Source organism: Pterocles gutturalis, unplaced genomic scaffold (genome assembly GCF_000699245.1).
Source record: "Pterocles gutturalis isolate BGI_N339 unplaced genomic scaffold, ASM69924v1 scaffold5716, whole genome shotgun sequence".
In the NCBI taxonomy this organism is placed as follows: Eukaryota; Metazoa; Chordata; class Aves; order Pterocliformes; family Pteroclidae; genus Pterocles; species Pterocles gutturalis.
The window spans coordinates 65,098-77,102 of NW_010105289.1; the positions used below are offsets into that span (position 1 = coordinate 65,098).

Here is a 12,005-nt window from a genome sequence, read left to right on the forward strand (position 1 = left end):
ATCCTACTGATGGTCTGGATGTCACTCAAAACCCAGCCGGGTTGGTGCTGATGGGCCTGGCTGAGCCCTGAGCACAAAGGACAGGTATTAGGGGTGATTCCTTTCAGGGAGATTTGCATTTTAAAGAGGTTTATTGAAGGTTCAGGTTTGTATACTCTTGTCTGGAGACACAATGCTGTGGTGTTGAACTGATTTAAGTGTGCTTAAGTGCTACCCATTAACCCAGCTCATTAGGCTTTTTGGGAGCACCTCCTCTTTTTCATACCTCCTCTTTTTCTTACTCACTCCCGATACAGAGTTCTTCCTCAGCTCACATCTGGGGTTACACGTTGGGTTTAGTACTTTTTCCACTATTTTCCACTCTTTTTTTTTTTTCTTTTTTACATTTGGTGAAAAGTACTGCTCAATCTGAGATTATCAACATCTCAGTCGTAGTTATTACCGCAGGTTTTCTATTTACCAAATCACAAAAAGCCAGTTACAAAAACAGAAGCAGGCTGAATTGCAACAAGGGTGTTCTGGCAGTCTTAATTATGGTTATACCTGATTAAAGGGGATTGAATATAAAATTCAATACTTGTGGTGCATATAGAGCCTGAACTGCCACAGCAACACATTTTTGGGGTTGAGATACAAGGCACAGACAGAATGTAGATACTACTTCTTAACCTGTGAAGACAAAGTTAAATAATTCATTAGGGAAAAAAAACACTTGACAAAGCTCCCCATTTGCTTCTTCTGAAGGACGTCTTGTCAGTCTTCAGCGGTAAATGATGGCCAAGCATGTATTCTGATACTTGGAGTTGATGGGGGAAAATTGAATTCCCAATTAAAAGTGTAATTTAGTTTCATGTTTTAGTTCTAAAATGCATCATCCTTCATCCCTTGTCATGTGTCATGAACTTTCTTGCCTGACTGAGAGATAATAAATGAATATCTATGAAGATCTTTCTCTACATTTTTTTCCCTTAAAATAGTCCCATTTTAGCTCATTGATAGATATTGTTCAGTTGAATATAATTCTGGTACTTGGCAAGATTAAGTCTCAATCAGCAGGTTCTTGGGCTTTTCATAATGTTCAGTCACATTGTACATGCGGAAGATGATATCCAAAGGGAGAGCATGGGTTGCTCGTGTTTGCTAAAGCTCCTGCCTGATGCTGAGTCAGATCTACATGAAATAAATAAAGGGGTCTAGCAATATGTCCATGCTGCTAATCTTAAAGCTATTTTTTTCCTTTTAATTGGAAAGAAATATCTCTCCTTGAGACTAATCCAATCTGTAATTGAAAGTTGTAGTTGAATATAAAAATATTTTGTCTGTCGTGCTTTGAGTCCTTAAAAAAAGATAAACTGCCTCAAAACTATGCTAATTAGGGAACATAATGTATCATCACGATTTAACATCTCAAATCTAAGTGTGGATTTTTTTTCTATCAGGTACATCCCCAGTCTGTCTGTAGGACTTTTCTGGAGTTTAGTCTAATGTCTTTTGCAAAGAAAATAGAATAATTTTAGAAGAGTCATCGGCGATGAAGCTACTGATCCAGGCGATGTTGTTTCAGTTTCAGTTTCCATTAGTGTTGTTGTTATTACTATAGAACTTTTACAGCTGACAGTGGTCATGAGTATGGTTTCTATTACTAAATATATAAATACGCAGCCTGAAAGGATTTGTATGGAAAGTTAAAATTGAATTTCACTGTTGGTAGATTGCCATCGTTCAGTTGTCTGCCGTGATTACGGCTTGGGTTTGAATGCTCCTTGCCTTACTTTGAGTTTAGAAGCAGTATGAGTGGTTTTTTTAACCTCCCATCAAAAATAATTTCAGGGAAGCTACTGTTGCTATTTGGGGCAAAATGTGCCTTTTCCAGCCTTCTGGCTCATTTTTCGCAGTCAGCTGACTCTACAGCACTTGCGCCAGCGGACAACCCCACTGCTGGTTTCGGGCATCTGTCCACCTGGGGAAGCGGAGCTGGAAGTTCTGCAAATGCAGTCCAGATGTGTGCTGAAAAGGAGGTGGCCTTTCTTCCCCATCAGCTCAGGCAGAGGAGCAGGAAGGCTTCTGCGTAGTCGTGTGTTGCTGCCGCGCGCAACGTCCTCGGCTCCTTGTGTCCCTTCCCAGTGGGACGGCATCGCTTGGTGTCACTCCTGGGGCTGATGGCCTGCCCTCACCTTCTTGGTGGATCTCTGAAAGCTGCTGAGGAGGGTTCAACAGTTCTTGGGTGCTGATCTTTAAAAAAATAATTACAAGTTAGAAAAAAACTCCCTCGGTAGACACTCCTCCGGTGGTGGGAGGTGTCCAAGTCATAGCTCAGTGTGACAATCATGGTGATCATGGGCTCAGCTCCTACCCTGGGACTGGTTTTTGGCAACTCTTGGCATTGCCTGGCCGCAGGAATTGAGAAGATGCCAGGAGATGAGCAAAACTGTAAATCAGCAGCTGGGGAGATTGGTGGTTTTCCGCCCAGGGTGAGGTGTGTTTGTGCTGGGGATCCGCATGGACATCCTCCCCTCTTGAGATGCCCACGGGCTTCCCTGGCCATAGAAACCTCCACAGGGATGGGACTTGTACTTCACTTTGTGTGACCTCTCGTTGCTGCTGGAAAAACTTCAGGCTGATGGTTTTGACTGAGTTTGTAAGTCACTTCAGAAGCCTTAATAACTTGCTGCTGACCTGGAAAAAATTAGGAAGAGGAGGGGGCTTCCTCCAGCAGCCTTGTACTGGCGAGTAGTCTGGGGACATTTTTAGTACCTACAGATTCCAGAAATAATAAGCAACTTATGATGCTTACTCCCAAAATCTGATTTTAATTATGGCTTTGGAACAGTGTTCATGCACTGGACTCATATCTCAGCCCATGATGGTGAAATGAAATTGCAGAGATGAGAATCACACTTGTATTCTTTGGCTGCCAAATACCTTCTTTCCAAGCTCCCGCTATTTTCAGCCCGACTGTGCATGAGGCTGGTTCAGGCTGTTCCTCTTGTTACAACAAATTGTTTTGACACTATATGCAGATGGAATTTGCACACAGAGTAGCAATATCAAGATTAATCTGAGCTGTCAGTCTCACCTGTATTGTCTCAGCACCCGTTTACCTGCCGCCAGGGAAGATGCTGAAGTCAGGGATAATGTAGGACCGTTTCTGCGGGCAGCCGCAGCAAGCGAGCGAGGGGAGGAAGTGTGTTGGTCCTACTGAACCTGTGTCTTGAACAAAACAGAAAACTCACCAGATAGAACCTAACCCAGTTTTTGTCTCCCCAAAAAAGAAGTAAAATTGCAATTTAAATTCAATTTAAATTAAAATTGCAAATACTCCGTGCAGAGTATTTGCCGTTATTAAAATTGCAGGCAGAGGAAAGCAAGGATGCATATCTTGGCTCCGGTTGGATGTGGAAATGACTCAAAATAAGTTCCTTCTCTTCCCACCTTCCTTCTCCCCCAGCCTGTGCCTGGGTGCAGAGGAGATGTTTTAGGGATGCGCAGCCTGGCTGGAGGTGCTGGGCGCAGGGCAGTGGTGCTGTGCCTGCCTCTGCACACCTCCTGCCCCTCGGCACAGCCACTGCCCTCCACGCTTTGTTCTTCACCATCCCTGCCCTGCTCATTTTAGATCGTCGCCCTGCATTTGGCAGAACTCATCCCTTGTGGCTGGAGGGACAGTTGTCAATAACTGTAATAAGATCTGATAGAAAATAATCAACCAGGGATGGAAGTGTTTCAGTCCATTAAGGAATTCTGTGCATGCTGCAGCAAAACCAAAGGACATTGTTGTTTTGGGCTTTTTTTTTTTTAGTTTGCCCTTTTAGAAGTGGGTGATGTTTCTATAAAAGGTTTCTGACAGACAGGGAGAAGACAGATTTTGTTTTTTATTACCTTTTGTATTAGGCTTCGAATCTAATTTTCGAATATAAGCACTTACGCTTCACCTGAAAAATATGCAGGCAGTCTTAAGTGGACGCTTACATTCAGGCTTATGCTTTTATGTAAATACAGTTTGCGTGCCCAATTTCCCATTAACACAAGGTCACAAATTAAGTTTCTTATGTATTTACATAACATCTGAACATGAATTGCATACAACTGCTGATGGCATGAATGCGCCTATTCAGGATTCACACGGGCTTTGTGTCTGTACGCGAGTGTCAATATATTCACAGAGACAGGTCGAAGCATTGGATGCTGATACAAGAATTTTCCATATTTCTAAATGCTGATCGGTCTTAAGAGGGAATTTTGTCTAGCTTCTTGATTGGTTTGTTTTTCCAAACAAAATCTTCCTTAAATTTTTTCCCCTTTTTAATACTGTTTTTTAAAATTGTAGTTCAAACTGAACTTTGACAGTCTTCTTCACAAAATGTTTTGCCAAAGAACCAACAACAGCATATGAAGGCATGTGTAGCAATGATGCTGTTGATCTTTATAGACATTAAGCTTGCTAATGCTGCTGTGAAATAGGTAAAATAGTACATTAATTTTATAGATGGGCAAATGCTTTAGTTTGGTTTCCCCTCTCAATTTTTCCAAGTAAGGCTGTGAGTCAATAAGTACTATTATCCATGACTCTGGAGCCTATTAAATAAATTCATTTCATGCACATGTGTGTAAGATCATTCTGTACATATAACCAGCCCATCTGTAAGTGGCAACTCCATTCGGAGATGATGCTATTGCACATGAATTAAAGTAGGCTGCTGTGCTGTCCAGAGTTCCTGTGAACAATATGATGAGTGAGGGTCCACGTGGATGCCTTGTGGTCGTGTGTGCAGGGGATGCCTGAAAATCACCCATATGGGATTCCTCCTGCCTGCTCCCGGTTCCCCCAGCAGCTCTGGGCTGTCCTTGAGCAATCCTCCCCAGCCTGACCCACAGCATCTCTCCTGACACCTCTGTGTCAGCAAAAGCTTTGAGTTGAATAAGGAGAAGCCTTGGGTGTCTTTTCCTCCTCCTGCTCCTCTTGGGTGCTCCCAGTGGCGTGTGACTGGGAAGGGTCCGTCTTGGGTGAACTCTACAGGAGAAAAGCATCAGCAGGTTTTCTTTGGACCAGGAAAGGTTTGATTAATCACTGTTCAGGCTGAAGTTCTCTGAAAAGCTTTTAGTTGAATGTGGATGTCTTTTAGCAGTATTACTGGGCAGACTTTGACATAGGCATTCTCAATAAATGAGAGAAGAGGAACGAGGCAGAACTACCAGTTCTTGGTTTTCCTTGAGGAGGTGTCCTATGTGGTGACATACTGGGTATTTTAGAGTTGAAGTTTGAAGAGAACTCATTTGGCACTTGTAGTATTTTTCCAAAGTCTGATTTTAATCAGCCAAATAACTGAAACCAACTCCTCCCAAGAATCCATCATAAAACCTAGTTTCTTACTCAATATGTTTGCTTTCTGAGCTAGCTCCTTGGCCAGTTTTCCAATGGAAGATTGCCTTTTTTTTTCCCATGGGAGCGATTCCCTTAGCATAAGTGAACGCCCAAGTGAAATGAGGCTTATGTACCAGCGTCTGTCATCAGCCTGCACTTACCGCATGGGCTGGTTTAAGGATGAAGGAAGCCAGCAGAGACCCCGCAGCCACTTTTGACCACCACATGAGAATTCCCCAGCGTTGGGATAACCAAGACTGACGCTCCTGTGATGCACGCTGGATGGTGATGAGGCTCTAGTGGGAGCAACTGTGTGGACTTCAGGTGATGGGGCAAATCCAGTGACAGCTCAGCAATCACAGCCTTTCTCCTGCTCCAGAATGGGGTCCTGATCTCCTGTGCGCCCTTGGCGAGATACAGGCAGCCTGGCAAAGGAGCCTGCATCAGATTAATGATCCTGACACCACATGCCTGAGTTTTGAAAGACCTGCTGAGATGCAGAATGGTCCCTAGAAGACCATAAACTAGTAGAAATCAGAATACTCCTTAAACTGCTGTGATTTAAACTTAGGGTCAGTCTTTTCTTCTTAAAATCCTGGGAGTCAGTGAAGCAGAAAAAAACTGTTCCAGGGACTGAAATCGCTCAACCTTTTCCTCAAATATTCTCTCTTTCCCAATAAGGAGTTGCTTATACTTCTCCTAGACCTTATAAACATGACGTATGTATGTGAGAAGGAGTTGAATTCTCATCTGCCTTATGTCTCACCAAGAAAGCAAAGTCCTACTTTCTGGTTGCAGTGTCTTTGTCATGTCAAATAGTATTTTAAGGGGCAGAAATAACAAAGCTGAATCATCAGATCAGTTTGAGTTTCTGATCGCAGTTGGAATTTTAGGGGCAGGCACTTGTAAGTCGGGCAATTATTCTTCTAGAAGAATTTTACAGTTCCTTGATTGTTAAGGAAACACTGGAGAGAGATAAAACATGCAATACTTTCAGGATGTCTCATATAGTTGCAACTGCTTATGAAGAACAGCCATCATTGACCCGATGCCCTCCCCAGAGGTGGTTTGGACTATTACAGACACTAATCAAACTGCCTCCAGGAAGTTCCTTTTAAAGAGGCAAAAAGAAACTGGGAAATAAAAATGTGTTTCATCCATCAGGAACAGAACAACTTTTTTTGAACGTCTTAGTCAGGTAGCTTCACCCTTCCCTTCTGATAAATCCTTATTTTTTAGAAGTACTTTCTGATCCATCAGCTGGGTGTGAAGGCAGCACACAGCTGGTGTCAGGGCTCTCCCTGCGGCAGGGACGCGACATGGGAGAGATGCGATGCTGGGTTCAGCCATGGAGGAGGGCTTTGCACTCCCAGCCTTCGCCTTCCCTTCCCGTAAGAGGCATGAAGGGCTGGCATCTGCCGCTCCATGACCAGCTCATGGCTGTGTGTAGCGTTCATTTGAATTGGAGATGTGGAGTTGAGTCTTCACTCTTGATTAGTGAGAATAGTGCTTGTTGCATTAGGTCAAACTGTGTCCTCATTTATGTCTGCGAGCCCCACGGAGGCAAATATGGGTAGCCCAGCCTCATAGGGTCACGCTGGTCTTTTGTCACCCCGAGGGCGTGTATTGTGTAAACCTGGTGTTTACCATCTGACTGTATTTTATTGAGGAATCAGTCAAGATAGATTTGTTTAACCAAACCCAGTCAGGCTTTCACAACAGAGGGGCAACATCGAGGAAGGACGGCATTTGTAGTCGGCGTTGAGAGAGTTTTCGGTACAGATTGTGTTTTGCTGCCTTTCTGCAAAAGAGCACCGCTAACTGCAAAACCAGAGGGCACAGCACCGTATGGCTCCTTTTGCAGTATGGCTCCTGGAGACAGTCTCAAATTTTATATATATCTCATTGTCAATGGATGGCAATGATGTGCCCTGCCTCTATTCCTGATATATTAGTAACACCAAGGCTGGTAATGCCGGAGCGTAAATGTGCTCTGTGCACACTCCGTAACCTAAAATCTGTTGACGGTTTTGAAAAGCTGGATAAAATGACTTAGGCAATTTAATTTAAATTGAAGGCAGATCTTTAGTGTGAGATTTGCTCATTTTACTTCTTCCAGTTATTTAGGCTCTCCATACCTTATTGTTCCAGCACAGGTCTTAAAAATCAAAATTTGAATGGTAGGATTTTTTGCTGATAAACTCCCATAAAATTCATCCCCAACAGCAAATTTTTCTTATGTGAGCTGGAGCAGTGCTTACAACACTTATTTTAGGGTTAAGGATTTGGCCAGAGGGCAGAGTGATCGTAGAATACAAAGGCTGCATAGTTTTCAATTAGACAGAACGGTGTAAAGCTAAACTTCATGCAGAGACATTTGCTGCAAGCACACATATTTGCTGCTCTTATATGGATGTCTAGAAGTGTGTATTTAGCCACATGGGTTATTAAATGCAACTGAGTTAATGGCATTTTCCTCCCTTCCAGAGGTCTCCCACACCACGTTATTTCTTAGTGGTGTTGAGTTCTCTCTTTCCATCATACCAACCACCCTCGAACACGCACGCACGAAGAGATCTCCACCAGCAGCAAACATGTTGATGTGGTGCAAGGGAGCACAAATCGAGCTTCCTTAGGGTAGCATCATGGTGCTGCCTGAGAAGTGGTGTTTCAATAGTGTCGTGGTTTAGGCCCAGCCAGCAGAAGCACCACACAGCCACTTGCTCACTCCTTACCCGGTGGGATGGGGAGGAGAATCGGGAGGACTAAAGGTAAAACCTAATGGGTCAAGACAAGGACAGGGAGGGATCACTCACCAGTTATGGTCACAGGCAAAACAGACTCAACTTGGGGAAGAAATCAGTTTAATTTGTTACCAATCAAATCAGAGCAGGATAATAAGAAATAATCCCAGTCTTAAAAATGCCTTCCCTCCACCTCTCCCTTCTTCCCAGGCTCAACTTCACTCCCGATTTCTCTACCTCCTCCCCACCAGCAGCGCAGGGGGACAGGGAATGGGACCTGGGGTCAGTCCATCACATCCCCCCTGCTACCAAACCTGCACCACACAGACCCAATGCAGGTAGCCAAACAAAAAATTCTTGTTCATTGTATTTGGATGTTTATTGGGGTTTATTGTGGAACTGATTAGCAGAAGTTTACGTAACTTCAGCCACTTTCTTACAGATTTTAACAGGAATTTCCAGCCTTCCCCGAGCTCTTTGCTGAAGTGCAGTAGAAATCAACAGAAATAATTTGCGATTTTGGTTTTTTGCTACTTTCTCCCAAACCTAAAATATCTTCAGTTAATTCTAGTCACACTTAGATAATAAGTTTTAATTTTGGTCCTGTTGCCAGAATTGCTGTGGTGTGCTTAGTAGAGTGCCCAAGCTAAAAGGGAATGTAGAAAATTCAGCCTATTTTCAGTAAAGCCAAAAAATACTGTTGACGTAGTTTCAGAATAATTGAATGTGTTCTTTGTCTCATAAGTGCTTCCTAATTTTGTGTCTAACCCTGTTGCATTTTAGTCAAAGGATCTCTTGGATAATTCCGATCATTTAAAACTCTGACAAGCTACAGCGATTCTCATTCACTCTAAACACCAAGTGCTTTTTCCAGAGGTTGAAATTTACTAAGATTAAAATGCAAGAGAAGGATCTGCTGGAAACACCATTTCTCTGTAAGGGCTATTTATGCATACGTTGAATTTATTTGGAGAACTCTGTGATCACAAGAATAAAAATCACCTATCGTTGCAAATCTGTGGCAAGATTAACTTTTTAGAAGGGCTTGCCTTAGGGTGGGGGTTCAAATGGGAAAATTTGGGCTGGAGGAGTAAAAAAAAAAAAAAATTAACAAAAATCCAACCTTACTTTTTGGGAGGAGGCAGAAGGAGAGGGGCAGCAGTAATTCTCTAAGACAGAGTCTCTTGTTCAGCGCCTGCCCCCTGCTCTCTCCGCAGCCCTCTGCTCGCCGTCTGCTTCGCTGCGTCCTGCGGAGTCCCAGGCATCGCCCTGCTGACGCTGGGAGTCAACCCTCTCACCGGGGCCCTGGGAGCCTTCAACATCTTCTTGTACACGTGTTGTTACACGCCCATGAAGAGAATGAGCATCGCCAACACGTGGGTGGGAGCTGTCGTCGGTGCCATCCCCCCCGTCATGGGCTGGACTGCGGCGACGGGCAGTCTCGATGCTGGTGAGTACGAAACCCGTGCGTCTGGGCGAGCGGTTGTCGGCATTGCCTTTGGGATAGCTAAAAAGAAAAGACCTGCTCAGAAAGCAGCAAAGCTCGTTCTTTATGCTGGTTGACCAGATACTGCTTTGCAAGCAGATACATTCTGCTGCTGCAGTGCCAAAGCCTGTTACAGCGCTGTGCGGTAAGGATTGAATGAGTGGACGTGGTGGTATCATTCTCCTTACGGGGGTGTTTCAGGGGCAAACATGAGCTGATAAAAGACCGTGTCCTATTGAATATGTGTTTAGGCCATCTTAAAAAAAAAAATCTAGAAGGAAAAGAATGTCTTTAGGGTTCACGTGGAAGAAAATGTTATGTAATTTCAGGATTAAAACCATATCCAGTAAAATCTGACTTACAAGTCAGGAGCTTTCCGCTGGAAAATTCCCAGATGTGTTTATTACTGTCTTTCCACAAGCCAGCAAATATCCTAGGAAGATTAATTTATTGGTGTATTTCTTAATTGCCCACTTCTAAACTCTAAGTTTTAAATGTTCCTTCCCCCACTCCTTGAAAAGCAAACGAAGATTTCTATTTTAGTAACTGTGAACCATTTTTACATCTCTCATAAAACACTGATCTCTTCAGCAGCTAAACTCTGACACAATTAGGGCTTGTTTCTCCTGCCAGCTAGAAACGTAAGAATCAAAGTGGCTCCACATAGTTAAATTCTAAAGAAACTCATGAAGTTCAATTAACAGGTCTGTTAAGAATTTTTTTAGCGCACACTCATCCCACAGTGTGGCATATTTAAGGCTTGAATAATACTTTCAACAACAAGGCTTTTAACCAGAAATTATCAGAATCTGTGCAAAATCCGTAGCACGCCATTCTTCATTTATGCTGCGCGGTTCCTATAAAAGTCAGGCTGAATTGGCTTTGTGTATGCGTGTGCTGATACAGATCTAATTTAGAGCTAGGATGAAGGGGTTTGTGGGGTTTTTTAATCTTGTGTGCTACTTCTATACAAACATTTACTTCTCTGAAAGCTTTTTTTTTATATTTAGACCTCTAAATGATATGTATGTGTACAGTGTCTCCTGTCAAGGAGTGCATAACAGACGTCGTTACAAGCTCTGTATTGCTAAAGAGAATGAATTAAGAACACAACGTGGATTTTTTTAGGACTGTATTGTTCTGGCTGCAGTTGCTTAGACCTTGGATCTTACGTTGTTTAGAGATTTCTGCGCTGGTTTTGGCATCTCTTTTCAGAGTCGATGCTAGAAGGTGACACATGCACGTGCTTCACCTGCAAAGTCCAGCCTGGAGGAGCCGGAGTGAAGAGCTCCGTCTCACCAAAGCCCTTGCTGTAACGGCTGCCACAGTTCCAATTTTCACCCCTGGCTTTAAAACGGCAGCTGAAGTGTTGCAATTCAAGCCCAGCACGTTAAAGGCAACTGGTGGCGATTTGCATTATCTCGAATTTGTCACGTTAGAACTTGCTCTTTGAGACTTATTTCGTGAAGAGCGAAGCTGTCGCTGTCTGGCAGCAGGGCAGGCAGCAGAGCCCACGGTCTTTGTCCCAAGTGAGCTTTTCCTCTCTAATTTGGAGCTGAGATGTGGTTACATGTGCCTCTGCCAGCTCTGCTGGGGAGGGGATCATCTCTGGCAATGATGCCAGCAGTGGGAGATGATCACTTAAAACCACCCGAGCAGACTTTGCCAGAACAGGATGATCTGCGCTGGTGAGTAACCCAAAGTATTGTTTGTTCTGGGCAGCTCAAACTTTCTACAGTCACCTCCCAGTCTGTGTCAGCGAGGCCAGGCAGCTTGTTGAATAGAGAAAGAAATGTTAGAGTTGCTACTGTAATGAAGCAGACCTGGGGAGAGACCTGAAAGTGGTAACCTGAATGTAATATTTTTACGCATTTCAGTATTTAAAAACAAACAACAAACAAAGAAAAAAACCCCACAAACCAAAAAAACCCCACAAAGACCTTTAAAAAGAAAAAAGAGAAATAGAAGAAAAGGATTGCATTGCAGACTATGATTTTCAGGGTTAAACATTCCACTATTGCAGACAAGAAGAGAGCTCAGCATCCTGCAGCATCAGACCCGTACGGAGTGCAAGCATGCGTCCGCGTGCGTACCCACAGGACGTGCAGACCTGCATCCTTCTCTAACCAGCCTACCTACAGTTGTTGAACTCATTAATAATGTGTAATTAGCTTGGAGACTTAACCTAGTTTTAGGTAGAGGTGTGAAAATGCATTTACACCTCATTTAAAATAAAAAAAATAAAAAAAATCATTCCACTCAATAACAAAGAGGAATGTGAAGGCAGGGAGTTAGAAAACTAATGAGAAGGAAGGTTTTCAGCACTTAACTGGTGTTTTTGTGAGTTTACATTTTCCTTTGGATTTTCTCTCCTTGTAATCTTCTCACAGCAGCCACATAGTTGTACATGTTGCTG

At 43.3% G+C, this 12,005-nt stretch overlaps 1 protein-coding gene across 1 annotated transcript in view; it reads left to right on the forward strand.

The window, feature by feature from the left end:
- LOC104471837 (protoheme IX farnesyltransferase, mitochondrial-like) overlaps positions 1-12,005 on the forward strand; it is a 41,015-nt gene that overhangs the window by 18,491 nt on the left and 10,519 nt on the right. The window contains exon 4 of the mRNA XM_010087326.1: positions 9,321-9,553. Within this exon, the coding sequence (XP_010085628.1) occupies positions 9,321-9,553 (233 nt within the window). The remainder of the gene's footprint in view (positions 1-9,320; positions 9,554-12,005) is intronic.